This window comes from Blennius ocellaris, assembly GCF_963422515.1.
Source record: "Blennius ocellaris genome assembly, chromosome: 2".
Classification (NCBI taxonomy): domain Eukaryota; kingdom Metazoa; phylum Chordata; class Actinopteri; order Blenniiformes; family Blenniidae; genus Blennius; species Blennius ocellaris.
The window spans coordinates 24,566,742-24,582,440 of NC_137651.1; the positions used below are offsets into that span (position 1 = coordinate 24,566,742).

A 15,699-nucleotide genomic window follows, 5' to 3' on the forward strand; every position below is an offset into this window, starting at 1 on the left:
GGCCTGGAGGGAGGTCGCTGTTTCTCTTTAACGCCACTCTGATGTTGCATAAGAGCGTCTGTGTAGAGTTAAACACTTTCGGGGAGTCAGCGAATCCTTCGAACTTCTCACTGGGCCTGGAATTATCTTTAAACCAGAAACCGTCTTGAAAGCTCCGTTACTTTGCCCATAATTAGTCATTGTTGCTGGGTTGTTGATTTTTTTTTTTCTACCAACGTCTTCTACCGACAGGCTTACTTCTCTGTCCTGGACGAAGCCTGAGCTACACGGCGATGTTGATTTTGGCTTTTATTTGCTGCTTTATCAGTCCGTCTCCAGCCCCCGGAGGCTGAAACGCTGCTGTGAACAAGGTCAATGAATAAAGGGTCACAAAGCCGATTGGGTTGATTCGTCACAAGGTCTCTGAGCTGACGGTGCCGAGGTCAGTCTCTCGTGGTTCCAAGCTTGGACATGAAGGCTTGTCTGAACATCCATCTCCTCTCCTTGCCCCAACGGGCTCCTGGTTTCTCCTCGTCGTCCGCCATTTTTAATTTTTCACTTACGTCAACATTCAGATCGTCACCAGAACGTATTAAGAACTCACTCGACTTCAACACATAAAAACAACTTCAATGGATTAAGTGACGCTTTTGAAAGGTAAAACGACGTAATTTTAAAAATTATTTTGACTTTCTAATCCCGAAGTTTCATATTTTGTATGGTTCAGAAAAAGAGTTGATGGAAGAGGAGGAGAAGGAGGAACAGGGACAGGATTTGATTGTTTATTGACCAATATAATAAAAATACATGACACACATTTACCATGTTGTTAAAACATGTATATGGATAAAAAGTGACTGATACAATACATAAGGTGTGGCAGTAGGTAGTAGTATGGTAGTAGGGTGTGGCAGCTCCAATCTTAATACTATCAAATTTATTTCAGACCAAGAACAAACTTAAAATATAGATTGTTATTCCTTCAGATTGAAGAGTATAAAGGTTCAGATCTGCGCGGGAATGCCGCCTGGAATCAGGTGCATGTCAAAGCTTGCACTGGAGGGTCATGGAGACCCGTCAGGTCGGGCAGGAAGAGGAGGTCACCACACTCTGAACCTGTCAAGTCAGGAGGTTAAACAACTTCTGCCGAGGTCAGAGATCAAGAGGTCTGTCAGAGAGGCTGGTCTGCTTCATGAATACTCAGCTGAGGCCAGTTGGAAGGTGATTTAGGAGGAATCAGGGCAGGACTGTGGCTCCCTGGTGTCTGTTGGAGTTTCTGTTGTCACTCTTGTTGAGAAAGTGAGTTTTAAATCAGCAATGAGAACATCGAATAATGAGAAGTTGTTTCTAAACTATAGTTCCAGCTGCTTCAGGTCAGAAAGGTTCCAGGTTTGGCCAGTGGTTCACCTTGGAAAGGAAAGCTGGGCCTTGTTTTTTTTCAATCATATTGGAAAATGTTATTAAATTGCATCTTTTAGGTGAAATAAAATCTTCCTACACGAAATCAAAAATAGTTGTAAGGAATTTTTGGGTGTTTTTGTGAAACTATTTGTACTAAAACATAATTAATCGTTTCTTTTTTGTGTTTTCTGTCCTTACTTTTCTTTTAATTTTAACAAACATGCAGGCTGACGTCTCAATAGAGGAAGTTAGATTAGAAGACCATCAAACATTTAACCATGAACATAAATATTTCCATCATTTAAAACTCTCTGCTTGTTTTTTTTTGTTTTTTTTTGCAGATTTGACATAGTTTCATAGAAAACGCGACAAGTCGGCCACCAGCTTCAGTCTCACGTCTTGAATCGTTTCAGGTGGCTGGACGTGGGCGTGGCCAACCTGACGTCCCCCGGGTCCTGGACGCTCTACTTGCAGGTGGTCCAGGAGGCGGTGTGGCCCGGGGGCTCGCTGCCCGGCCGCCCCCGGCCGGAGCGCAGCCGGCAGCAGAGAGACGCCACCAGGCAGGAAACCCTCCTCTGCCTGACCCGCCTCCTGCCAGGTGCGAACTCACCCGGTGGCGGGATCCAGATGGTGAAGCTCCGCGGGGACGGGCGGCTCACTGTCCCCATGTGTCTGTCCTCTCCGGTAGATCTGGTGTCAGACGTGTTGGGCTGGGAGAAATCCAGGTGCAGCTGGCAGACGGCTCTGGACTCGCTTCAGGACGCCCGCGTCAACAGGTGAGGACACTCAACTGGTGAGGACACTCCACAGGGGAGGACACTCCACAGGGGAGGACACCCCTCAGGTGAAGACACTCCTCAGGGGAGGACACTCCTCAGGGGAGGACACTCCACAGGTGAGGACACGCCTCAGGTGAGGACACTCCACGGGTGAGGACACCCCTCAGGGGAGGACACTCCTCAGGGGAGGACACCTGGAAAGTCCTCTGGAATAAGAGCTGTTTAAAACCCCAAATATTTCCAAATAATACTTCATAATAGGATAAATAATGTGAGGTTTCTCATATTCCCCAAAAATGTACACTATTTGATGTTAGTAAATAAATAAACAATATCTTATGAAAATATAGTGATACAAAAAAATAGATGATCTATGTTTAATTAGACCCACACATATTTATCATACACACACACACACACACACACACACACACACACACACACACACACACACACACACACACACACACACACACACACACACACACACCTCGTATATATGATTAACATGCCTGAAAAGTGGTAAGAAGAAAACGTATCAAATCCTACCTCTTCTCCAATATGTATTATTTCTGTATTATAATTATCTTTATGTATTAAAAAAAGTATTATACATGTAAATATAGCAGTAAGAATTTTATCTAACATAGAAGACTTATGTATACATATATAAGTACATAATATTCAAACATATATAATTATCACATATATAAACAAAATGTCAAGTTTTCATTCATGTTTTCACTCATGCTCCTCTAATTTAATTTAAAATAAGTATTTGATGAGAACCTCAGAGGACGACAGTAAGTTTGTGTTCTTGGTACACGAATCAGGAGGAAACTCGTCCACAGACGATCCGACTGTCCCCCCAGGTGTTGAAACCCACTGATCAGCACGACTGACGTCCGTCTTCCTCTCCCTGTCCGTCTCGTGTCCTCAGACACTTGGTGTTCTGCATCTTCGACCTGCTGCTGGAGGTCCTGGTCCCTGAAATCCCAGAGGATGACTTCCAGAGGAGCGTGCTGCAGACTCTGTCCCAGAACCCCGAGAAGCTGCTGGCGTGAAGGAGACCCCCCGCTGTCCCGCTGTCACCTGACACCGAGACGTCCCCGCTGAGTCCTCTGTGCTCGCTGAGTCCTCCGTCCTCGCCATGACCTCAGTCCCCACTGAGTCCTCTATGCTCGTTGAGTCCTCCGTCCTCGCCATGACCTCAGTCCCCACTGAGTCCTCTATGCTCGTTGAGTCCTCCGTCCTCGCCATGACCTCCGTCCTCGACCGGCTCGGCATCCTGTTACGTGATGTCACATAATCACGCAGCAGCGTTGATTCCATGGGAGCGCCTGGTTTGTGTCTGATGTCCCAGTCTAAGATAAACGCCGTCCTGTGTCCACGTTGACCATCCTCACTCCTCACGCCTGTTGCTCTCACCCGGAGACGCTTTTAAACCCCACTGGCGCTCAGCTGGCCTTCAGCATCCATCTTCTTCTTCCTCCTCCTCCTCCTTCGCCGTCCCTCCGGCTCCGTATAGAGAAGCACTCACGCCGTCCTGAGGAGCTGCACCGCCGTCTCAATGTCCCGGCGTGGCGGCGAATCAGCCGGCAGAGGTCATACGTCAGTGACTTTCCAAACAACAGGAGCAGAAACAGTCTGTTCACCTGCGGTTTAAAACGTGTTCGTCACCGCAGTCGCTCTTCACCTGTAATTTGACTCCAGCCACATTAAACTGCTGCGGCGCCTCCAGCGTCTCGAAGAAAATCCAAAGCATCACTTCTTTTCACGCAATATTATGATTAGATTTCTTCTTTTTTGCTTAAAATTGCAGTCGTATAGTTTCATGGGGAGCGATTCCAGAGGTGTAACGTCTACATCCTCTGAAATGGTTCCGTTCACACAGCGACATTTTAACTCCGGTGTCAACGGGACCTTGTTTGGTAGAAAGTCAGAAAATGGTTCAGCTTCTTTACCAAGTGGCCGATGATAGAAAAGTGTGTCACGATACGAATCGTTCCTTAAATGAAGAAACTTATTAATCTTTGATTCTGAGGTGTGCAACGGCGTTAACCACAGACGTTCTCATGTCATTCCTCAGAGGGTTGATCTGAAGATCCATATCCTCCCACCTTTCTGATTCAGCCACATATTTATTTATTCTTCCTGATCGTGAAATATGTTACAGATGTGCTGTTGAAGTTGTTTTCCCTGGGTCCAGCCTGACAGGATGACGTGACAAAGTCTGCACTTGCCTTAGTAGAAGATGAGCTTAAAGCTCGGCGTTGTTTTTCCCTGAAGACGTTGTAAAGATCTTTTTTTTTCTTCTTATGTTGATGAAGGAATCCAATGCACTATGACTATGTGTCTTCAATGAATAATTATGAGAATTGTGAGTTTTGTTTCATCTACAATCCTTTTTCCTGCTGTGATTTTGTCTGGCTGTGTCATAAAGTTCTTCTGGATTTGCAGCTTACTTCTTGGCAAAAAATTTTTTGTTTTCGTCTTTAGGTGAAGACACGAAAACTGCAACTGTCTTAATGTTGAGTTTAACAGAATTCTGGAGACAAAGTCCTGCCTCCTGCTGAGCTCTGCAGTGGACCTGGAGGGTGATCAGTGCTCAGTATACGATGAGTCGCATCCAATCACGTCGCCCTCAACTTGCAAAACCGCCCCAATCCCTCAATATTTGAAATTGCTTGAACTAATAAAAGTGCTAAAATAGCTGAAAGTCGCTTAAAGAGTCAAAAAAACTGGAATTGCAAAAACTGTTACATGCAACAATGAGCTTTCACCTGCAATTAATTTAATTTCATAAATTTCATGTTTGTCTTGTTCTTTGGAAACTTGGAAATTTGGTGTAAAATCTGTCGAAATGGTTCATTTAGTGATGAAATAAAACCTCCGTTGGACTCGGCTGTTTCTCATTTCCATCGATTTCTTTGTTCAGACGTGGATTTTTGCGAAAGTTCAACAAAGCGCTAACGTGAAGGAAAAACTGAAAACTCTCCTGCCATATTGTTGAAATGATCCTCGACACTTATTTCTTTCTCATGCTCCTCATCTTCCTCATGCTCCTTGTGTTCCTCATGTTTCTTACACTCCTCGTGTTTCTCATGCTCCTTGTGTTTCTCGTGTTCCTCATGTGCCTCATGCCCCTCATGTTTATCATGCTCCATGTGTTTCTCATGTTCCTCATGCGCCTCATGTGCCTCATGTTTCTCATGCTCCTTGTGTTTCTCATGCACCTCATGTTCCTTGTGCTCTTCGTGTTCTTCATGTTTTTCGTGCTCCTCATGTTCCTCATGTTTCTCATGTTCCTCATGTTTCTAATGTTCCTCACATTCCTCATGTTTCTAATGTTCCTCATACTCCCCGTGTTTCTCATGTTCCTCATGTTTCTAATGTTCCTCATGTTTCTAATGTTCCTCATGCTCCTTATGTTCCTCGTGCTCCTCATGTTCCTTGTGCTCTTCATGTTCCTCATGTTTCTAATGTTCCTCATGCTCCTCATGTTCCTCATGTTTCTAATGTTCCTCATGTTCCTCATGTTCCTGACACCTCGTTGTCTTTTCAATCCTCCCTTCTCATTCCTCAGCACACGTTCAGGACAAAACAACACAAAAACCCAATAAAGTTGCCCAACATGACTTATTAAATCTACAGCTGTTGTTCACACTCATTATGTCGTCGGCCCGCGGTGAGCAGCTGGTTTAACGCGGGGCTGATGAGAGTTTTTATGGGGTTTAGCTTCAGACGGGTCCCAGGCCTGCTGGAAGTGTCTGGAGGTTCTGCGGAGGCCTGGCCAGCCTCTCCGCGATCACACATGAGTTCCATATTATCTTTATTTATGCCACTCCTCTGGCCAAGTCCTGTCGGCTCCCCGCTAATTTGTTTTATCGCCTGCAGTCTGCCGTGAGCAGAAAAGCTCGTAGAGGCAGATGAGATGACGGGGACCAGAAGCACTTGGAGAGTTTCCCACAGAGCTGCTGAGAGCTGCTCTGAAATTGGATTTGCAGACGAGAATGTGAGCAGCAGTCGGGATTAGCTGAGAATTGAGGCGTCAAGATGGATAACTGATGAAACGTGAACGTTTTTTTTGGTTGTAGCATCCTCGTGTCTACTAATGACTTCTGGTTAAATCTGAGATTTCAATCCTCGTCTGACCTCTGACGCGCGTCGCGGACACATGAAACTGGATAAAGTATGAAAACCTCATTTTTCAAGACTTAACAGCGGCAGCGTCTCAGACGGAAGGCGAGGAGTGATGACGGTCTCCGTGGTCTTGTGAGGCAACGTGAGACTGGAGGCTTCGCTCGCGGTTGTTCAGCATTATCATTCTGACGGTGGAGTGTTAATGCCAAACACGGAATCCAACATGGCCGCGGCAGAATCTGACCCAAAGATCAGCAACACCAAAGTAAGAAAGCGACCTTCACCATGGCAGGTTGTGACGGAAGAGAAAAAGCTTTCGGGGATTTTGTCACAGAGCTATGGCGGTAGAAGTGTTTTCTCATCGTATGATCATCAGCATCGCGTCGTCTGTCAAAACTCAGTGAAACATGGTCTTACTCACGTTTATGAATTCCAAGTCTTGGTGGACCCGCAACACTGTTCTTTTTGGCTTTTTTTTAAATAAAATTGTATTTATTGAACCTTAATTTTTACCAGAAAAAAAAACCTTGTTGAATCTCTTTTTCTAAGAGCGTCTAGGCCGAGACGGGCAGCAGGACAGAACAGGCTCTTAAAGCATATAAGAAAAATGCCAATACATAAAAAAAAAAGAAAAGAAAATAATCGCTCACAAATTAAAATGAAGTCCATCATTCAAAATGTCTGCAAGGTGTGAAGCAACTTTTTGAAAGATTCCAGTGAACGGGTGATTCCGATCAACGGTCTTGAACATACGTCCAGTGAATCTGCTCTTTTCTCGGTGGACGTTCAGTCTTGAAATGTCCAGACGGGAATAGACGTCACTGGAATGCTAGGATTTATTCCCGTTCCGGCACTTCGACTTTATCAAGTCTTAGTGGGTCTTAATAGATTGGAGGGCAGGGGGCCGATGGAGCCAGGAAAAGCTCGTCTGTGGAGGATTCCAGTAAGGGGGGGCTACTGACGGACAGCAGACCACTGGCAGGATGTTAGATTCAAGACTCTAAACAAAGTCAGAAAACTGAATTACTGAAGTCATTATTGAGATGAATTATATTCATCGTCGTCATCACAGGACAAATGCTTGCTCATTTTATTCATTTTTGAAGAATTGCTTTCAGGCTGCATAGCGTGAGGACGAGGAAATAAATGATTTGGTTCCCAGCAGAGTCAAGAAACATGAAGGATGATAAATTTAATGGAACACAGTTGTTGTCTGATGAAAGAATGAGGAACTCTTGGATTCCCTGACATGCGAAAGACATTGAAGTGAAGCCAAACACTGTCAGACTGTCCTCAAGTGGCTTATTCTGTTTATATCTGACATGTGAACAGGTAAAGCATTGGGCTGACCTTTGACCTCTGACAGTCGAGCTGCAGGAGGATGTTCTGCAGGATGAACTCTCTCACGGAACCCCAGAGGAGGGTTTATTCAGTTTTTATACCATGCAGTAGCAGCCAACCATGTATATCCACGATCTGATGCAAATAATAGCATAATTCTATTATATTTTATTTTCCATAATGAAATTAAAACAGAATTAATCTGTTATGAGTTTGATGATTCTGAGCACACCAGGCGTAGAATCAATGCTTAGGATTGTTTTATACTCATTCGCACAATATAAATTATGGAAAGAAGAAGAGAAATGATGAAAAAAAAAAAAATAAGAATAAAGACAAAAACCAAGAAAAATAGAAAATGCTCAGCGGCTATAAACAGGTGGAGGTACTAAAACAGCTAAAATGCATAAAAAAAGGTTAAAGCAGGAAATTTCACCAAAAAAAGACTGGAAAAGTTAAACATTTAACAAAATATATCTAAATGAATTATAGTCAGGACATTTCTTGAAGTATCTCAGTTATTATATGAATAGGATTTTTTTTGTGTGTGTGTGGTTTTTTTTTTTGGGTGGAAAATTGTGAAAATGTCTCTTTTGGTCCAAAAAGTTCCAGACCTGTGTAACTGGACGTTTTTTTTTTAAATTCCACAGCTGAAAGTTTTCGTCTGTCCTGCTTTAACCAAGCGAGGCTGGTGGGTGGGTGGGCTGCACCACACTGCCCCCTGCTGGTGACGCTGCTCTGCTTCTAAATCAACTGATTTGAACACTTTTCTATAACACACAGAAGATCCACCTGCAGAGTCAACAGCCTTCACATGCAGCGGCTCGAAAAAAAAAAAAAAAAAAAAAATTACAATTCAGAGTCTGCTGTTAAATAAAGCTTTAAACAGAAACGTTTCAACGTGTGAGTTGCATGTGTGACCACCAGGTGGCGACATGTTGAAAGCGTTGATCTGCAGTCAGTTTGTGAAGCAGCCACAGGGAGGCGCTGCAGGCCAAAGCAACGCTAATACACTTGTCTATTCCTACTGGGACACAAAAGGAGACACTTCAACACATCATGAATGTAAATGTTATTGACTCTGAAATTGCTGTTTTAATTTTTTTTTTAAATTGTCTTCTTCAATATTGTCACATTTCAGGTGTTTCTGTGTGTCTCTGTATGTCATTTTGATATTTTCTTTGTGTAATTTGATTATCAAACTGTGCTTTTGTACCTGTGCCTTTTCAGACCCAGGCCTTCACTGCTGGACCTCAATAACTTCTCTATGGCTACAAAAACATGTTACCATGCAGAAATGCAGCATATAAGCCTTTGTATGACAGATAGATACTCTTGTAGCCAGAATAAATACCTTTAGAATGAAAAATATCTAATAAAATAATAAAATAATATAACCCTGAATCCTGCCATGCAGTTTGTAGTGAGCACAGGTAAATTGCTCTGTGGCTCGGAGTGCTGCGGTGCGTTCAATGACCTCCAGCAAAAGTGACACTTTAATATTTTTTTGACAATAAATCTGCAACCAAGTGTCTTTATCTTCTCCTTCAGTCATTGTAGGTTGACAAAACTGCTATTAAATAAACACAAATACATTTTTGTTCGTGCAGCTCGCTACAGATGCAGCTAGCTAGCGCTGGAGAGTGAACTCTCTTGACGATCTAATCAGAGGGCTTGAATACACTGACATCACGCTAATATTGAAATCTGATTGGTTGAAGCAGCACCATGAGCGACACTAGTTTTACACTGCAAATAATGCTAATGCTACTGCTGCTACTGCTACTGCTGCTGCTGCTGCTGCTGCTGCAACTGCTACTGCGACTGCGACTGCGACTGCTACTGCTGCTGCGACTGCTACTGCTGCTACTGCTGCTACTACTTCTGCTGCTGCTACTGCTGCTGCAACTGCTGCTGCAACTGCTACTGCTGCTGCAACTGCTACTGCTGCTTCTGCTACTGCTATTGCTACTGCTACTGCTATTGCTACTGCTATTGCTATTGCTATTGCTACTGCTACTGCTACTGCTACTGCTATTGCTACTGCTACTATGACTGCTACTGTTGCTACTGCTACTACTACTGCTGCTGCTACTGCTACTGCTGCTGTTACTACTACTGCTATTGCTACTACTACTGCTACTGCTATTGCTACTGCTACTGCTATTGCTATTGCTACTGCTATTGCAACTGCTACTGCTACTGCTATTGCTATTGCTACTGCTACTGCTACTGCTACTGCTACTGCTACTGCTGCTGCTACTGCTATTGCTATTGCTATTGCTACTGCTACTGCTACCTCTACTGCTGCACACCACCACCATTGTCAATAGTTCTTCTGCACATATGCGAGTAAAAGGACAATGTTTTCCTCCAGAGTGTCGTGACTCCAGGAACTCCTGGAACTCCTGGAACTTGGTGGTTGAACAGTTGAGAGTCTCCTCCCTGAGTTTGGATCCAGAGTCTGGTTCTAGAGTTTGGTTCTAGAATCTGGTTCTGGAGTCTGATTCCACCCCGCTCCTCCTGAAACCTTCCCTTCCATGCATGAACATGAACGCAGAGGAGAAAATGATTTGGACGTAGTCCTGCCTGATGTTCGTGAGCAGATCTCAGCGCTCGCGGAGCCGCCGACCACTTCCAGCGCTTCAAGCAACATTAGCTTGGAAATCCGTGCCTCGCTTCCTCCTGTGTGTTCACTTCGACTGCCAGTGCTGTTTGGAAGGATCGTTACCGACGTAATGACTGCTGAAGCCGCCGGAGCAACGCTGCGGTGGAGGATCTGTACGGGTGGAGGAGCACCATGTTGATCCGAATCCCGTGTTGCCTGTTCTTTAGCATTTTAATAGATTATCTCTCCATCTCCCCGCTTCTCCACTTTGCACTGTGGCGTCTCGCCCACGCCAGTGCCGCTCAGGCCTCAGCTGTTCTCTGCCATCATCTAATCATGGGCGAGGGAATAGAGGGAGGCGTGCCGGGAACCTCGATTGAAATGTGCAGATCAGATAATGAAGGGCTGTTTTGTTTTTCTTTTGTGCGGCGGAGCAGGCCACCTCTTCTCTCATCCATCCCACCATCCATTCCTCTATTTGCACACAGTCGGAGCCTCACAACCGTGAACGGAGGCAGCTGCTTTCATCCCTCGACCTATTACACTCGTCTAAAGAAGGGACAGCGGGTTTATTCAGGGTTTTGGTCTTCTTATCAAGCAACTTTTTCACCCCTGGATGGTGAAGTGATGCCTGATTCAAACTGGAGAGCTGAAGATGTCCTTTAAGAGTGAAATAAGACTCTGTCTTCCCACACTCATGTTACATATAGGGAGGTTATTCCTAAATGTACCGTTATGCCCCCCCACCTTTCCACCTTTCCACGGGACGATAAATTGAGCTGCAATGACAAATAAGAAAGAGCAGAACGAGCAACACTGTCTGCGACGGTTGTCTCGTGTCTCGTCCCCTCCCTCTTTCTGCCCTCCACGTTTTACGGTCTTCTTCCCCTTTTCACAGGTGACCATGATAAAGCACATTCCTGACTCGAGGCGGGACGCAGGGGTCACAAAGTCACGTGAACACTCCCGCACCACGTCGGACCTGATCCCTAATTAAAAGATACCAACAGTGATGCTCACTGTTCATGTCAAAACTAAATATCACAGGAGAAGCTTTGCTTCACGTGTGAAACACAAAGCAAGTAGTGATAATTCTCACATCAGATTCAGCCTGAATACAGTCTGTCCCGATATGAAAACTAAAGCCCAATCGTCATCGGGGGTTGGGGCAGATCAGTCACACCGTGGCGTCTTTACCACGTCGCAAAACAGACGAATGATGAAAAGACAACTTCTGACGTCGTGTTCAGTGCTGCCAAGCAGGACCCGAGGCGACGGCAGCAGGAAGAAACAAGAGCGGCGAGAATTCACAGCCGTTAATCAGCAGCTCGTTGTCACCTTCTGTTTGAAGCTCAAGGTCAGTTCATTACTTTAATTTTGTGACGATGGAAGTTGTTTCAGATTCTTATCTCCCCTCCGAGTTTATGAAATCCCTGCAGCAGCGTCCAAAACACAGTGATGCTTCATTACATACGACCCAGAGTGGATTTCATTATTTGATTATCCTGAACACCAGGACATGAGGGGAGGAGATCAGCTTTCTTGGGTTTACCGACTGACCAACCACTAACGTTAGTGGACAAAGAGACGGCAAGCACTGGCCAGGGTGTCGGACGAGCAACCCGGTCTGTCCAAAACTTGAAGCTGCTACAGAACCGACGCAACCGGTGGAGAAGAGGTTATTCTGGAGGTCGAGGAGGGAGACAAGAAAAACAAGAAAAGAGGCTTCCGGAGGCGGTTCTTCAAAAACAAGGGAAAGGGAGAGAAGAAGAAGAAGAAGAAGAAGAAGAAGAAGAAGAAGAAGAAGCAGGCTGAAATGAGCAGATCAGAAGCGCGACAAAATTCCAACGATTTCAAGCGACATTCATCACTGAGTCAGACGGAGCAAAATGCAAATTTTCCTCACAAGAAATAATAATTTGAATCAAATTATTTGCCCGAAAACTGTGGATTCAGAGGACTTGTTTCCAAAAAATATTTGGATAAAATCCGTCCTCTCACACTCTGATGACATCACTAACTGGAGGTCAGAACAGCAGACATGTTGATGTCGATAAACGATGTTCCAGAAAACATTCACCAAACTCAGACAGACGTCTGACCCACTTCAGAACTCCAGCTCACGTGTGGCTGAATGAAGTTTCTGCTCCATCTCTATTGCACGAATTGTGACGATTGAGTGGCGCTGCTGGAGAACGCAGCCCCTCGAAACATTGTCACGCTCAGGTTCACGGGAAAAGGTTTTCATGTCGTCGCAGAAACGACCACACTTAAACCGATTACGGACGGTGGCTTTGAGCCGGCGGTTGTGTGGCATTCGTCTGTCCGTTCGTCCGTCCGTCCGTCCTTCCCGAGAGCAGCTGACGTCTCTCCGGTCCATCTGGAGCCAGGCCAAACGGACGAGGAGGAAAATGTCCCCGCTGGGAGACGAGAGCACTGCAGTTCTTTCCCCCCCCCCTCAAGCAGAATTCCTCGAAGAGAGCAAAGGATTAGTTAATCAGCTGCACCTGTTGCCGACTCTCGGTGGGAACACACACACACACACACACACACACACACACACACACGCACACACGCACACACGCACACACGCACACACGCACACACGCTCTCGAGCGGCGTTGTTCACGTCTCACCAGAAACGGAGGGACTTTCCACAAAGTGTTTAATGCGGCGATGACGTCATCTCTCGGTGTGTCACGGCACATTTGGAAGACGTTAGCGCCCTCCAGCCACAGGTTTCAACACATGCATGACATAGCCGGGGTGCAAATATTCACGGAGATCAGTGTTGCCGACTCCTCAGTACGGAAAGTAGCTATTGGTCCTCAAAGTCGATAAATGACATCATCAACCAATTTGCATAATTGGACATTGGCGTGTCATTGTAAGGCGCGCGATAGGAAAGAGGAAATACATCATGGAAGAGACGAGAAAAAACAAAATGCCCTGGATATGTTTAAAACTGCAAATGAGCTTTCTGCTGCTGATTCTAGTGTTTTTGTTTCTATGTTTGTCACTGAAACAGGCCATCACTTCTCAAAACAACATTAAGCTGAATGCTTTGTTTAGACCACATGTGGTCCGAACGTGGCCCGTGGACCTTGAGTTGAGAATTTGTATTTGTTATTCGAGTAAATTAATGACATTTATGTTAAAATAAACAAAACAAAAAACATTTATATTTACTTGCCGCTCAGCAAAACTCCTGAGGCTCCTGTCAGACTGACCTCAGGTCTGTGAAATGCTTTGTGACGGAGGAGGGGCTCACAGCAGGACCCGCTGCTCGTTGACGACAGCAACTGCAGAACCATACGTGCCTTCAACGTCAGAGTCGCCAAACACATCAGAAAGTCACCAATAACACCAGAAAAAGTCGCGCGACTTGTCGCTAGTTGCTTTTGACAAAAAAAAAAGAAAGAAAAATCGCCAACAGGACCTGAAAAGTCACCAGATTTAGCGAGAAAGTCGCCAAGTTGGCAACAGTGACGGAGATCTCTGGCGAAGGTTGCTGGGAAGATTCCCGCTCGGGGGAGGTGAGGGGGGTGGGGGTGGGGCTTTGGGCATGCCCCGGCTTTGTCTCAACGCTTTAGCTTGGGCCGGAGCCAGAGGAGGAACAGGACAGCCATATGATTTTGATGATAACGTCTCCAAACAGTTGTGGGTTTGTTCACACTCAGACTGAAGGGGCGAATGCGGGGCAGCACCCTCCTGCCCACCCCCCACCCCCCTCTTATTAATCCGATTATCTGATTGGTCATTGTAGTATTTCTCTCATGAGATTAACATTCCTCTTCTGTTTGACTTGATTGTCACCACGGATTGTGGTCAGTGCGTCGGGCCATGTGGGGAGAAGAAATTCCCACAGCGATGCTTCTGCTGACCGACCAGCTGTTACACAGAGCATTAGTGACATTCATACGAACATAAGCATTATGTAACCGCGGTGCCGTATGTATGTAAAGCCTGAGGCTGATGCTCGTTATACGCCATGTTCGGCCCAATAAGACTGCAATTCAATGACGTGTCATCTTGTTTGGTTATGCAATGGAGAACATAAAGACACGATATACAATGCGAGAGTGATTCAAAACAAATGCTGCTGAGTAACTTCAGCAGATCCTGCAGTTGGTTGATCTTGTGTTGTCCCTCCCTTCAAATTAAATTGACAGAACGTTGTTGATATCAGCAGCTCGTTCTCGTCTAAACAAAGTCCAAGACTAGTGATTGTTTCTTTATTATGAATTCTGCACAATGTTTGGATGGAAAATACAGTTACTGTTTAACAGACCTTGAAACGTGTGGTTGTGTGAGCGGCGGTGGGTGCTCTCGTCTCGCATCGGGCAGGGTTGTGGGTTCAAACCCCAGTTCAGGTGTTTGCATGTAGAGCTGGACCTTTCACCATTTCTGTGGCCACATTTGCACGACATTGATAATCAAGTGGCAAAAAACATTGAAGAAGTCTCCACTTTCTGCTGGTATCTTCCTGTTCCTTTCCACCATCTCCTCTGCTTTCTCATGTGAAATTGTTGGTTTTTCTCTATAAAAGTGAAATGACTGTGTTTGGATGTGGAGCTATGGAAATAAAATGGAATTTAAGAAAAAAAAAAAAGAGAACCAGCGTTTTGCTTGACTTCAGAGGATGTGAGTCCACAGATCCCTGACGGCTGCATGTGTCCATCCAGCGGGGGCGCTAGTGAGCGCTGACGATGATGCAGAACATCTGGTTGCCTTTGGCCCGGAGTTTATTGGACACAACATCACTGACGTCGCTGGCTGCAGCAGAGTGAGGCGCGCAGTTGTGCGAGCGTTGCGTCTATATTTGGAGAGCGCCGAGCTGTCGGAGTGAATGAGGATGATGCACTGTGTGTGTGTGTGTGTGTGTGTGTGTGTGTGTGTGTGTGTGTGTGTTCTACTGGCGGCCATTTTTACCTGCAGGTGGGGAGTGATGGAGGCTGGGGGAGAGAGAGAGAGAGAGAGAGAGAGAGAGAGGAGAGGAGAGAGAGAGAGAGAGAGAGAGAGAGGGAGAGAGAGTGAGAGAGAGAGAGAGAGAAAGGGGATTTTGGGTTGCTCTGGGTGTGGTGTTTGGATGACGGTGTCTAACTGAGCATTAAACTCACCGAGGCGTTTCAGCTGTTAGTGTTGGTTCCTCACTACTGTGGTGGGTCTGACCTCTGGAAGCTCTCGCGCTCTCTCTCTCTCTCTCTCTCTCTCTCTCTCTCTCTCTCTCTCTCTCTCTCTCTCTCTCTCTCATTTCAAGATATCTGTGTTCGAAGTGCTTAAACCAAACTTTGAGGTCATTTACATGAGAACATTTTCATTGCTTCTTGGATGAAAATGCATGTTTTTTGGGGAAATGGCTCCCAAGGTGGAACTTACATTTTTTTTTTTTTAAACTCCAAAGATTTGACTTTTCGGGAAACATTTGGTCTCCATGTAGCTGGAAGC

The 15,699-nt window shown here is 45.4% G+C and overlaps 1 protein-coding gene across 2 annotated transcripts in view; it reads left to right on the plus strand.

The window, feature by feature from the left end:
- The window catches only part of snx19b (sorting nexin 19b), a 40,160-nt gene extending 35,113 nt beyond the window's left edge, over positions 1 to 5,047 (plus strand). For both annotated transcript variants that reach the window (XM_080502620.1, XM_080502621.1), the window contains exons 12-14: positions 1,794 to 1,978; positions 2,069 to 2,156; positions 3,100 to 5,047. In XM_080502620.1, the coding sequence (XP_080358746.1) occupies positions 1,794 to 1,978; positions 2,069 to 2,156; positions 3,100 to 3,223 (397 nt within the window). In that variant the 3' untranslated portion in view covers positions 3,224 to 5,047. The remainder of the gene's footprint in view (positions 1 to 1,793; positions 1,979 to 2,068; positions 2,157 to 3,099) is intronic.
- The last annotated feature ends 10,652 nt before the right edge of the window (positions 5,048 to 15,699 follow it).